Here is a 15,272-nt window from a genome sequence, read left to right on the forward strand (position 1 = left end):
AGATTACATCTTTTAACAAGTTAACAAAGATGAACCTTAAAGGGTTGGAGAGCGTCTGATACCATTATCTTGTCCTACTATAAACCATACTTACCTCAAAAATAAAAGTTACCTCAAGGCAGAGTCCCTGTCATGATGTCCTTATGAATCTAGCTTCCGATGAAGTTAAATCACCTGTATATTTTTAATATGCAAAAGCTACCTCATTAGTTCTTTGCCTGATCCATGTAGAAATGCCAAGGCAAATCCTTCAAACACTATAGCTATACCTTTGAAAGAATTTAATCTATTCTATCTAGTGTAATCACCTGTTATAGCACTCAAACTCTTTTAGAAAATTAGTTCCAGTCTATGACACATTCATTTTTTTACCTATTACTTGTTTGCTTTTATGGGTTCTAGCACTGACTAAATCACTGTGGAGTTACACATAAATATTATTATTATTATAAGAATATTCACACAAGAAATTAAATCACAAGACCATTGTCCTGATGCATTTATTAGGAAAAACATACCACACTGTGAGAAAATATTCCAGAATAGCAAAGTATATTAATCTTTAATTTTGACTTCTCAGAAACTGTTCATAATCTGTTGCTTTTTTGTTTGTTTATTGTTTTTTTTTCCCCTATCAGCTGGACTTCAATGCCCCCAGAGTGGTGTTTTTAAGTAGAAAGAGATAAAGGGGAAAATAAATTAGCACTTAAGTTTCCCTCAATGTAGTAGCCAGGCTTTTTAGTTCACAGAGAGTGAAACTATGCAGCCACTCCAGAACTGTTATACTGGGAATCTAAGTGAGAGATTCAAGCATGAAAGATCCAGCACTATACTAGCTGAGCTGTTACCCCTACTCAAAGTGTAATTTTAAGCCATTTCAATATAGAGGCACTTAGTTACCACTAGAGAGAGAATCTGCATTTTAACACCTATTGTAGGGATAAAGATACAGCATAATGTTTACTCAAAATGATGTTCATGCTTTAGGCTCTTAGGGTCTAGGTTTAGCCTTGGGCACCATCATAAACTAAAGACTCCTCCTCCCCAAGTCATCCCCTGAGGGAAAGAATCTTTGCTTAAAAACAAAATAAAACAAACTATATATATATATATATATATATATATATATATATATATATATAGTTTGTATATATGTGTATATATGTGTGTATATGTATGTGTATGTGTATATGTATGCATTCCTAATAAAAAAATAAAAGGAACATTACCAGAGGTGGACAAGTGATAGTTCACCATGTATAGTGCCTACATAGTCATACAAATGACTAATGTTCATACCCCTGGTACCACATGGGAGGTATGACAATGAAGGAGCTTCTCTGATGCTGTGGTGTCTCTCTGAATTAATAAAAGGGTCTATCTGTATTACTCTTTCTGATAAAAAAGCCTCCCCTTTTGTGCAGAACCTTTCTTGTTAGAAAGGATTTCTGATTCTTTAATGTCTTATAAGGCCAATTCTCCAAGTTGTATTCTGATGAACTGCTTTGTTTACCAATTCTACATATGTATTCATTAGATGATGAGTATCATGTCATGTACTAAATGTATGTTTGTTGAATTATAAATGTGACACTGTTTCTAATATCATCCTGAATCCTATGTCAGGAGTGAAGTAGTTCCTATCCTTGTGATAGATGATGTTTTTTTCAAAGAACTATCTCTTCGACAATCAACAATTTTGTTTCACAAAATTTACTACTTGAACAGTGTGTGTGTGTGTGGAGGGGGATAGACAAGCTAGTTCTATGAACCATTTCTTGCTTTGTAAATCTGACTTTTGTCATCCTATTTCATCAGTCAATAGGATAAGTTTAGCTCTTGAAAATAACTTACTGTGATAATCTAAATCTTATTTTTATGTCACGTTAGGAAATGAAGATATGTCTTCCTGGCTAAACCAAATCATCTGAGTGTGATGATAGAGTAGTCGTATTTGTAAAACTCTGGCCTCCTAGAAAGGCTAGAGTTAATAACATGGAAGTAACTTGAATGTCAAGAATTAGAAAACAGACAGGTTTGAAAGATTTAAAGATTTCCTTTGTCAATATGGATAACTTAGCACACAGAGAAACTTTCTTTAGTTTTTTAAAATCTGCTTGTATCCTTTCACATTAGCTCTGGGTATTTCCAGGGTTATCAGTCATTTCTAAGCCTGTCAATAAAACCTCCAGGAAAACAATCCTTTTCTACCTCCACAGTACATGAGAATATTTCAGAACAATAATTACATTCTGACCTTAATATCTCTCTTTTACTTATTTTTACTCTACAGCTGTGGCTGTGAGTAACCATGTGTCCTTCCCTGTAACTAAAGAAATGACTATCTGATTAGATAAAGAATCACTCTAATTCACTCACTTGCAGCCTCATCAATTCTTCTAAACAAGGATAATCATCTACCATAAATTCAGTAACTGATTAAGGGAAAGAGGCTCAAGAAAGTGTGACTATCGGTAATTAAGTCAGACTACAGTAGGCAGGAGAGAAGACATCCATTCTCAGTAGGAAACCAGAAGTTGTTGGGCACAGACTGACCACTTCCTGAAGATACAAGTGGTAAAGAATGGAAGGAACCAACACGGTAATTTAAATGTTCATTTGGTAATCCTGATCCTCATTATGCTACCATTATAATAAAAATGTATGTATTGGTCAAGAATGGTCCCATCATGACAGTTCAAAGATAGAAATTCAGAAAAGAAAAGGGCCCAGAATTACTAATAATATCTACCTTTTCATGGTAATATCTCCCTAATTCCTACCCCCTAATAAATTTAGTACCGACCTTTTTGACTAAAAACCTGTTTTTCCAAGACATATACTATGTAATCTGGATCCTCAAAACTCAGAGTATGATTAACCCTACAATGCATCTGTCCTCCCTCTGAGTGCTTTCACTTTCCTCCTCCCAGCAAATCTTATCCACCATATTCTGGTATCTTTGTCCCTTAATTATTCTTGGACTAATAAGAATGTGTACCTGGGTTTGAGGTACATTTTATCATATCCCATGGTGAGCTAACCAAATACCCATCTGATAACACAACTAATTTTACTTCTCTAAAAATACCACATATAAATTCAAGTTGTCATTTGCAATATCTAAAATGTGAGGATATATTTGACCTGAACTGCTTCCCTGTCTTGCTATGTACACACCTATACTCAAAACCACTCTGCTCAAATTTAGTTAAGGGTCTATGCTTCTTACAAAGCCTTCACAAGGCAGTACAGTTGACCCAGGACCACAGGGATATTTGTTTAGCACTAAACTAGTCTCTTCTAAGTTGAGGTATAGTTATATTTATATTCTTAAAAATGCCATGTACTCCTAAAGAGCACGAGTCATATTTTACACATCTCTTATACCTTTTAGCTAAGAGTTCAGTACCTGCCAAGTCACCAGAATACCATATTGATAACTTTGAACCTTAGATTATTAGTTCCATACATTACCTAACAGGTAAGGATTTATTTTTGTTTGTTTTAATATATTTTGTATTTATTGTAGACAGAGAGAAATTAAGAGGGGGGAGACAGAGGAATTAGGAAGCCATGCTTCACATTGCCTGAAGCTCTCTCCCCCAATAGGTGGGGACTAAGGGCTTGAACCTTAGGTCCTTGTGCACTGTAAAGTGTGCACTTAACCAGATGTACCACTGCCTGGATCCTGATATATATATATATTCAGTAATCATAGCATAGTACATAGATTAGGAAACAAATTAATCCTCTAAATCCTCTAGATCAGCTTCATTATCATGTTCTTTGTTTTTACTCAGATGCTACTTTATCTGTCTTTTTCTTTTCTTTTTTTTTTTAAGAGTTTATTTATTTATGAGAAAGGAAGAGAGAGAAAGAACCATACATCACTCTGGTACATGTGCTGTTGGGGACTGAACTCAGGTCCTCATGGTTGAGAATCCAGTATTTTATCCACTGTGCCACAAAATATGTTTCATTTCCTAAGTGGTTTAGTCTTAACAGGTTAATCAAATTCTGTTATCTATTTAAAAAGAAAATATCCCATTTTTACCTATCTTTAACCAAGTAGTACTGTATCAGATACCAGCAACACATATTTTGGGGGGATATAAAGTTACACCTGAGAAAATTACCGTATAAAACATATTTCAGAAAGAAATAAAAACAGTTTAAAAATACAAAGTTGGCACTGAAGTGTTTTTCTTATTTGAATAACTGTATGTCTAATACAAAAACATATCTTATATATTTTGAAGCACAGTTTAGAATGCATCCTTTAAATCATCTGTCATTATTTTAAGATTAAAAAAACTGAAGTCCTAAAATATAAGTAATTTATTTTGAGTAAAATAAATAGTAATAGAAATAAATCTAGAACACTAATGTTCAGACCCCCAAATTCATGTAAACTCAATTACATTTCACTTTGTCTTTTTTATTTATTTTCTTTTTGTTGCCACCAGAGTTATCATTGTAGCTCTGTGCCTACAGGACAATTCCACCACTCTTGGTGGCTATGCATTTTTTTAAATTTATTTTTTATATGACAGAAATTGAGAGGTTAAAGAAGGGAGAGTTAAGAGGAAGAGAGGGAGGGAGAGAAGGGAGAGAGAGAGAGAGAGAGAGAGAGAGAGAGAGAGAGGGAGAAAGAAAGAGAGAGAGAGACTTGCAGACCTGCTTCACTGATCCTGGAGCTTCCCCCTGCAGGTACTGAGCAGGAGTTTGAACCCTGATCCTTATGCACAGTTATGTGTGTGCTCAACCAGCCGGCCTTAATTTCAAGTTTTCTTTTAGAGCACAAGGTTATTTCCAAACTATAATTTCAATAGATACAAAATGGATTAAGAAACAATGAACATCACTGTAAATGAAACATGCACATGAGAGTAAACAAGTGCATGCATAGAGCATTCCATGATAGACTATCTGGATCTGCACAAGTGCACAGTACAGCCATTCTTAACTCACGAAGTTGAAAGGTGGTTGTGTTCCAAAGGTTTGTAAAATTTGATCATTGCTTACCTGGCAGCTGTACAGAGGTTGATAAAAGACATTAAAAACTTGAACTATCATTAGACATTAGATTTTTCTGATCCTAAAGTTGTGTTTCTTTCTGGGCTTTAGGGACCTAGCAATCTTCATGTAAGGTAGACGAGAAACTTGAGAGGATTTACCCAAGTCTCTTTAGCATTTTTGCCCACACTGCAATATTAAGTTGATTGCAAGTGATTAACACTCAAGTCTTTCTATTCTGTTTTTTCCCCTATGGAGTCTTCCATTTATACTAGGAACAGACAATTCTTTAAATTTGAAGGCTAGTTGTTGAAATACCTCACTTGGATAGTACGCTGGTTTAACATATATCTGACCCAAGTTGGAGCCCCCACCACATTGAAGGTGGCTTTCCTATTGTGGTCTCTTCTCTCTCTCCCTTTCTCTTTATCTCTCTCTCTCTCCCTCTCAAGAAATTTGAAAACTTAGATGAAAAAACAGCTTCCCAAGTTGCCACATTACCCCACCTTCAATAACAAAAAGAACAAAACAGCTCTAGTATTTTGAGCAGTAATTTTACTTGAAAAATTACCGATTCCTTTCACACTGTCTCTAGTATTTCAACACAAATATATAATTATCTATACAGTATCTAGTTAGTTAACTAGAAACACATGCTTAAAAGATGTGTTACCTTAATATACTTCACAATACCTGTGATCCACACTAAGATACTTTCATTCCCATAAAAAAGGAAGCTTCATACTGTGGTGTAAAATTACTGTAAAACCACCCACCCTGATGCTTCCACATCTGCTAAAGATTCAGCCATTTCCATGAACTCCCATTGTTTTTGTATATAAATGCTCACATGTTGCCAGTTTTAACAAACTAACAAGGTAATTGAAGAGCAATGTTCATTTCAATTGATCTTTTTCTCCCCTAAATACTAAAGCATAAAATTAACTAATTAGTTCTAAATAAACCCAACTGAAACAAACAACATAAACTTTCACAGATCTAAAGTATCAAGAAATTCTACAAAACAACATCAGTGTTAAATGGCATGCAACACAAATACATACACAGGTATAGCAAATTTGACTGACTCCTTAAAATGACTGCAACCTTAATCTTATAAGGGCAATGAGACTCATTTCCAAAGCAGTATTTTAGTCTTACATTAGAAAGTTCATTTTTTTATTAAACCTATATTTGTTGATCATTTCTATGCATCTGCTTTTTTGTTTTTATTTCAAAATTTTATTCCACAATTGAAGAACAGATTTATTTTCTGGGAAAACCTCAATTCAAGAATATCCTATGACCTCAAAACCTTTCAAATGAAGAAGAATATATTCCTCTAGCTACTAGCTATACTTCCTTAGGGAAGCTCAAAGTGGATGGATACCATGTTTGGAATGACTTTCAGTTCCAATGGGAAGAAAGATTGAGGAATAAGGAAATAAAAATATCATTTTCACTTTCCAAGTTTAGATAATTCTTGAAGAGCATATCTGTACTATGGAATACTCATACAAAGAATAAATATATCCTTTGCTCAAAGTTGGTTAATAGTACTAAGAACAACTTGAGTGAGCACACCTTTACTTCCTTGCAACCCCATCCCACCTGTTTCCAGAATCAATGTTCACAGTGAACAAGTTAGATTAGAAAGCAAAGTTACTCACCATGGAGGAATCACTGCTTCCACTCCCGATTGGAGCTCCCTCAGCACAGGTTGGGAGGTGGGTAGAAAGTTGACTAGCCCTGCCCCCATCTATGACATCACAATCTACCTCATAAAAGGTAGTGAAAGTGCTCTGAATTCCTGTCTGATTTCCGAGAGATACAGAAAAGAAAGAGTGAGAGAGCGAGCAAGCGAACAAAAAAAAAAAAAAAAAAAAAGTACCCTATTGGGTAGGGATTAGGGAGTGGAAGAGGGAATGGGTAGTTGGGAGAAAGAGGCATATGAAGGAATTGGGTGCTGAAAGAGATATGGGTAGGCCTCTGTCATATTTAAGTAGCCCAGTCATTTGAATTCCTCATTGACTCTCTTGAATGGACAAATGGGCCATCTGGGAGAAGGAGGATGAAGATGCAAGCAGCCTTGTTAGGCACTATAGGGGATAATGACAGTAAGTATATAGTGGCAAAGGACATGAGCCTCCTAGTAAAAGCATTAAGGATCACCGAGAGAAAAAGCAAGGGCTGTAGCTCTTAAAGCTTGGAACATAGATAAGTAAGGATTTCAGATGTCTCCCCTCCGAAGTTCCATTGCCTTGCTGTGTGTGCTTTATCATTCCCTCTGGTCTGCATATTCAGTCAACACATGGCACTTAAAGGGATACTTACCTCTTTCAATGGGATTGGCAAAGAGTATTAGTGCACTCATGGTTACTAAAGCTGCAACTCTTTTTCACTTTGCGCCCAAGAGGCCCAAGAGGATGGGATGGCAGGCATAATTAAAAGATAAACCAACAACCAATGCCTACTGCTACCTTAACATTTCTACTTCTTAAAATTTTATTCATACATAAAAAATGTCAGATATAATGGTAAGAATGTTTTATTGTGTGTACCAAATATAATTATGTAGATCTATAGGGTAGTTGGAACTCCCTTTTTAAGCTAAAGAAAAAAAAAAAAAGGAAAGACTTCTACAATCATGTGATTTCCAATATGGATGCTGTTAGAAGTCAACTGTGACTCAGTGCTAGTGCTAAGAATGTTTGTAACAATTCTATCATACAGTAAAACTGTTTTGATCATACAGTAAAAACTTTTTTTTTTTTTTTTTTTTTTTACCAGAGCACTGCTCAGCTCTGACTTATGGTGGTATAGGGGATTGAACCTGGGACTTTGGAGCCTCAGGCATGACAGTCTCTTTGCATAACCATTATGGTATCTACCCCTGCCCCAGTAAAAACTTTTAAGTCTAACTCTTTTGAGAAATAAGCCAAGATGGGAAAGATTTGGAGAGTGTTATTTTTTTTCTCCAAATGGAGTATTAGAAGATTTAAAATATTAACAACTCAAAGTTCATGAATATGTATCATACAAAACACAAGAAAGGAGTACTATTGAGATCAGACAGATCAGAAAACCACATGGAAGCCAGACCATTGTCTGCCTAGCAGAATATGTAAAAAGTGATCATTATTTTCCGTAAGAGATTTTTAGTAAAACTAGAACAGTGATAGCTTAACATTCATCACATCATAAAATGGTAAAATACAAGCCTGCTTCTCTATGTAGGCAGACAAAATTCCTAATGTGGGATTTTTTTATACTTTAAACCAATTCTCATTTCATTTCTTACACTATATTTCTTCATACATAAGCCTAATTAAAATTAAGCGTAATTGACAGATTAGTGGGCATTTTGAAACAAATCTACTGAAGTCAAGCTATCAGTTTGCAACATAACTTGCATCTTTTGTTTCAAAATAAAGACATATACAGTAAGTCTCTTTCCTTTCTTTCTTCCTTCCTTCCTTCCTTTCTTTCTTCCTTCCTTCCTTCCTTTCTTTCTTTCCTTTTCTTTTCTTTTCCCTCCAGGGTTATCATAGGGGTTCAGTGCCAGCACTATGAATCCACAGCTCCTGGAGGCCATTTTTTTTCTTCACTGTTTCTTTATAAGACAGAGAGAAAATCAGAAAGGAGGTTAAGGAGGTAGAGGAGAGAAAGACCTGCTTCACTACTTGTGAAGTGACTGACCCCCATAGGTGGGGAGCTGGGGGCTTGAACCAGGATCCTTGCATGGGTTCTTGTGCTTTGCACTATATGCGCTTAACCAGGTATGCTACCACCCAGTCCCCTAAAGGCAATCTTTAAGAGTTATAAACAAGAAAAAATGTATGCCATATAAAAATATATCATATTTTTCCTATAATTTAAAAAATTTTTTAGAATGAATATAATATCCATTATTTTCTGGCTATGTTATTCTATTTTTATCTTCAATAATCCCAAGTAGAATTTTAACTTTATATTCAACAGACTTTATTATGTGGAAGTTCACAATAGTTCCATTAAACATTATTTTATTCAAATTTTTACATAGTGGATCATTGGTAGTTGGCTTATCATTTTTTATGCTTCATAACAATCCCATTTGGTTTTATAAAATTGTCATCTTCCCACTTTTCCATTGTAGGGAAAGCACTATTTAATTACCATGACTTTTAGCTTCAAAATTAATATTATGCATTAGAAATTTATATGTAATCGCTCATGCAAAATTATCTTAAGGCAATCATCCATTCTTCCAATGAACATATTAACTTTTTACTATCTAACAAAGACAAACATCTGTCAACATAAAACTACTAAAATAAAAAATGAGCTAAGTGCTTATTAACTACTGAAGCAAAATAAACTGGACTCCGATTATAATCTATTGGTAAATTTTGTTAAGTATCTACTTGGAAATGGAGTATGACTTCAGGAACCCAATGCACAACTAGGCTGCATCAAAAGGATGCTGAGTGATGGACTGTGCTGACTTTTCAGATGACTTTAGTAACATTGACTGTGATTATGTCTTTAGTTACGATATTTATTAGATTTTATTTGACACTGAGTGTAATGCTAAGATTAGAAAACTTCCAATTTCTCTTAGAATCTAGTCTTTTGTTATCTACCATGAAAACTATATCTTAATATAATGGATTTGATGCATTTTCTCTATGACATTACATTAATAAATGAAGTTAGTCCTTCAAGACATGACATGAAGTAATAGCAAGATTTCAGTCAAGAGACAGAATTACTAAGGTCTTGGTTATGAATTTAGTTTCAGCAGAGATATCTAAGACTGGCTTCAAATATGTGTTTATTATAAGAAAAGATCCTTTAAGATATATTTTTTAGTACTCAGTTAATAAAGAAAAGATGGAATGGCATGCACATTCCAAAGGAAAGAGCCACTGATGTACTTACAAAGTAATTTATTTTTGAAGGTATTTTTAGGTAGCACACAACTGGATCAAAATGAAAATATCAGCACGAGTTAATCCAACTGAGTTACAAAGAAAAAGATATGAATTTGGATTTTTTTATAATAAAAAGATCATACTTTTTCAGTTTGTTCTCTAATATTGTATCACATACATATAAGCCTTAAATTTAAAGAGAATGTGGCTCTGACAAGATCAGGCTGATGAGAAATTCTTTAAGATAGTCTCTCTCAATTACAAAAGAATCAGATGAAAGAGTTGCACACAAGAGACAGGTTGTCCAGACTTGACTGAAAATCTCAGAGTTCCAACAATTTAATTACTATCTAATAGTATACACTAAGCGATCAGAGAAAAACAGTGAAATAAGATCAGTCATTGATGAAGAAAGAAAATATTGAAATTAAGAAAGTTAATTTTCAAGATAACAGTGTTTAGATGAAATAGAATGGAAATAACTTCAAAATAAAGACAAAATGCTCTGAAGAAATCAAACTCTGAACTAAGATTAAACAACTGCACATTGCTCAACCAGAAGTCCTTCTTTTTTTAAGACACATGGGCAATAACATCACACATATTTCTTTTCTAAAGACCATGGTCAAAGCCATATTTTATGAATAATTTAAATTATGTTTGAGAAAGCATTTAACAAAATCTGTAGAGACAGAATGTAGATGATACTAAACTAAACACACACATTTATTTCTAGAGTAATTCAAGAAAAACAGTGAATACACAGATAGACACCAACAGACACCCTGTTAGTCTAGCTGAGAATGTTTCACAGAAAGCTGAGAAACAAAATGGAAAAAAATTACAATCTAATCAAAGCACAATAGACATAAAAATCTATTCTTTTATGAAGAATATTTGTTATAGAGATACAGAAACGTTGAATGCCCTCCTCCAAAAAAAGGTTTAGTATTAAGCCTTTTATATAACTCTGACACAATAAAGGTGTTGAATTCCATGAACTATAAAGCATCCTTAAGTGAACACAAAATCAATTATTTGAAGCTCTATTTATTAATTTGATATTATAAATGTGAGATTATTTATATAGAAACATATTAGAAAATTACCAATATTTTCAAATCCAATGTGGAATTAAAATTGTGTCTCACTTTTCCTATGAGGTCTCTGTCCTTTATTTTGCATTATCTGAGTTAGTGCATAATTTGTATAAATAAATAGTAAAACTCCCAGGTAATATTTTTTATTTTTTATATTTAACCTTCTCCTTACTTATTTATATTTTATCATTATATCAACTTGTTCACATTTTAGTCGTTTTTTAAAGTGTCCACAGTATCAAAACTTTTAGGATATGTCCAGTTAGGAGCAAGGAAAAAAAAAACTAAAATGGAATTTAAGTAACCAATGTATTATATTGTATTTCTTGACTAGAGTTGACAAACCAAAATATATAAGAATATCAAAAAAGAAGGATTTAATTATAGATGCTGTTTCTAAATAAATATATGTGATCAGTAATTTGATTTCACATGACTTTTGGTTCAACTGAAGGAAACAGCTGAACTTACCTTTACATATCTAAATCTATCAATAATTAAAATGGAGGAGAAAGTTATTAATATATTACTGCTGGCAATGGTTAACACATTACTAATATCTTAGAATGCAACCAATTATCACATGTAGACAAAATCTTAAAATTATGTCCCGTGAGAAAATTTAAAAACTGGTTACTTCTTAAATAGAGTTGCCTACATTCTACAGGTTTATATATGTATAGAAATATGTATGTTTATCCATATACATATATGCCATAGATATATACACACTGTCCCTTTCCAAGGAAACTCACATTTGTATAATTTCTAAGTTTTCACAAAATATTACTATCCATTGGCTGTCAATCAAAATATTAACTTAGATCCAAAGCAATAATAGGTCAAAATGTGAATTATTTATCTTTCTTTTAATTAAAGTTCCCCAAACTTGAAAAGAATCTGAAGCCTAGTGCTTACTGATTGAATAACAAATAATGGCATTGAAATTCCTTAGGCAAAGACTCCCTTCCTAAAGCCACTTACTCTCCTAATCTTTGCAGCTATAATGCCCTCAAACAAAATTAGAAACTCAGCTCACAAGTCCAAGTGATGCAACCAAAGCAGTAAGAGAGTAGATCCAAGCTATATCAACCTACGATTCTAATAAAAAATATAAATAAATAAAAGTTACAAGCTTAGTCCAAACCACAGTTTGGCTTCAACAGTTTCAACAGTCTTTTTTCTTTTAGAATCTTAGGATGAGAGTAGTGAATACCTAAGAGTTTTACTACCTATGAGACAAGTACACTATGATAAGCAACTGAATTGATTTCATTAATCAATAAATGCTTTTTACAATGAATAAAATTGATGATATTGATGAGTTCAGGTCCACTATAACAGATTATGCAGCTGAAGAGTCACTTCTTAGAGCAGTATTTCAGCCACATCTGCACATTTATTTGCATTCAAGGGGACAGGTATGGTGTGACAGATGCAAAGCTGCCTGTGATGACTGACAACCAAGGAAATTTTTATTTTTCATATAAAATTTCCTATTTTTCATTTATTACCCAAATAAAAATAGCTTTGAATTTGTTAAATGTAACTTTAGTAGCACTGGGAGAATGAATTTTTACTGGAAAAACACTAATGGGTTATTTCTATCTTAAGTTTTGCATAATTTGGTTTATTAAAAAATAAATAAGCACATACACCAATATGAATTTCACTACGGAAGGCAATGTCAGAATCAAAATTTTATATATTTATATTTGTACAATCATGGCAGAATAGAGGGCTGGATTCTGGGAGAAAGAGTGAATTATGTGATATCCCATCTCTCTAACATAGATACATAGAACAAATAACTATTGCCATTCTGCAACATTCTGCAAATGATAAATACCTTTCCTTTCCTTTTTTTTTTTTTTTTTACTGTGAGAAAGTATATCTCCTGTTTCTTCATACAGACTAATAATCTGAAAACTTTTATTCACACTTTCTCTAGATTGGGAAAAATCCTTTCAATTCAGATATTTAATGTCTACTTTCTGCAACATCAGGAGAACAGTATTTGGAATTGCTAACTTCTCTGAACACATACCTTTTTTGCTTAAATGAAACACAGAAATGTGTTCCTATCCTAAATTTAGGTGTAGCTATTTATTTATTTATTTTTCCATTTTGACTACTAAATTTATTCAGTAAAGATGATCAAAACTGACGACAAAATCAGAAGAAAGCTTCCAAAAGAGTTCTTAAAAGTAGAAGTCTAAACAATGTAAAATATCTAAAATGTGTAAAATATCCCAAGAACTATTTTATCCTACTACAAAATGTTTCCAGTTAAAAAATAGAAAGTACAGAACTTTACTGATAAAAATTCTCCTTTCAACATACCACAAATATATATATTTCAAATTTTCCCTACATTGTTTTTGGTGATATTGGCCATAGTTTTCAACCATTTATTCAGTTGTTAATTGCAACATATCCAGAGAGTACACATCAAATCAAGTATGTTTGATGTGCAGGTACATTTGATTGTGTATATCTGTCTTTGGCACTGGGATTATATGCCAAGCATGCGTCAGGAAGGACTGATATTATTACTGGGAGGACTGATATTACCAGTTTCTAGGACTATGATGAATGCTTTCAAGACAACCATAAATATATTGATTTTAATGAAGTTCTTTTTTTTTTTTTTTTTGGTAATTTGAGTCATATGCAAAGGGTATGACCACAAGTGGCCCCTTTCCACCAATTTTTATCTTTACCAATTCATTTGTAGCCAGTGTCTTAAAGCTGATTTGCTCCATTTGTCAGATTTCTTTCCATGACATAGTTATGACTTTGAAAAGGGAGACTTACATGGCAAAGGACAAAAGTGCAAAAACAATAGGGCAAGTTACTCAGTCCCTCAGGTACAAGATAAGGCTCTGCTTGATCCAGCTGAGGACTTGGAAAACTAACACTCCTCACATCCAAATTATCTTCCTATAATTTATCAGTAGGAAAAATAACATTTACATGTAATAAAATGTTATTAAGTTTTGTTGCATCTTATCTCTAACCTGAACATAGAATACTTGTTGAGAGCTTAATATTATTGTTGTGCTCTGACTTCATTATTATAATGAGGTTCCTTACATATTTTAATTCAATACATTGGGTAGAATTTTTTCCTTTTACCAGAATTCTTAATAAACAGTATTCAACATTCTAAAATCTTACAGCGGTCTTTTCAATCTCATTCAAAATGATGCACAAATGGAAATCTTTGTGTAAATAAAGATAAACCTGGTTTTATTTTCACACCCATTCAACTATTTCTGCTTTAATACTTAAAAGTGCTCATTAAACCCTCTGAAGTCGAGTGAATGAAAATGAATAGCTTGACAAGTATTGGGCAAATTTCTAGGGTTTTTTCTATCCTGGAAATATGTAATTCTTTTAAAAGTAAGATAAAAATATGTTTATATTAAAATCACAATTAGTTCTAACTTTTTCCAGTATCATGCTGTCAAAGGCAGTGACTCTTACTTGTGTTACACTTGATCATTATGCTTAAATATCTCTTTTGCTTTCTGTCATGCCTTATGGTCACTCCACCTTTTCCTCTCCTTGCTTTTTCTTTTAGCATTACTTTTTCCAAAAATAATAAGTAGCTGAATTAAGTAACTAAATATGTAAATATTACAAGCAAAAAACAAAGTCAGTTTATAGACTGTTTAATCTTGTTGTCCTTATCTCCTTTTACTCATCCCTGTAGCAACCAAGTTGAGCTGAATTGGCTCACTGATTCATCAACTATGAGATGTAATAAGGATAGCACTTTCGGGCTATTAAAGATTTCAGTAAATGAATTTAAAGAATTGATTGCCAGCCAGATAACTAATGATGCTTATTCAACAGCAGCTTGTAGATGAGTGTTCTAGGCACACTTTCATAATTACTTTTTCATGTGTCTATCATGACTCTTTGAAGAGCTTTTTCACCCATGGATCCTGATAACCAGTTGAGTATCCTGTTTCACCTCTCAAGTCAAAGACAGGTACAATAAAAATTCCTGTTTTTTCTTTTTGTACATACACAAAAGCCACATAAAACATGTATGTTGACATGGTAGATATTCTGAGCAAGTACATTTTGTTTACCATGTGTTTATATTGTCAGAAAAAGACTATAAAAACATTTCTGTCCATTTTGAAACCCAAATGCTTGGAAAAAATGGAAATAACCTGTTCAAATGTCTTACGTTTCAGAGAAATCTTTAACATCTAACAAATAT

At 33.2% G+C, this 15,272-nt stretch overlaps 1 protein-coding gene across 4 annotated transcripts in view; it reads right to left on the reverse strand.

Moving 5' to 3' along the window:
* Positions 1 to 15,272, reverse strand: part of CTNNA2 (catenin alpha 2) — a 1,425,261-nt gene that overhangs the window by 24,695 nt on the left and 1,385,294 nt on the right. For 2 of the 4 annotated variants that reach the window (XM_060187715.1, XM_007531774.3), the window contains one exon: positions 6,690 to 6,833. The exons of 1 other annotated variant lie outside the window; for it this stretch is intronic. In XM_060187715.1, coding sequence (XP_060043698.1) covers positions 6,690 to 6,833 — 144 coding nt within the window. Of the gene's footprint in view, positions 1 to 6,685; positions 6,834 to 15,272 lie in introns of all 4 variants that reach the window. One more of the 4 variants, XM_060187717.1, reaches the window with a different exon arrangement.

The sequence above is a fragment of the Erinaceus europaeus genome, chromosome 3 (assembly GCF_950295315.1).
Source record: "Erinaceus europaeus chromosome 3, mEriEur2.1, whole genome shotgun sequence".
NCBI lineage: Eukaryota > Metazoa > Chordata > Mammalia > Eulipotyphla > Erinaceidae > Erinaceus > Erinaceus europaeus.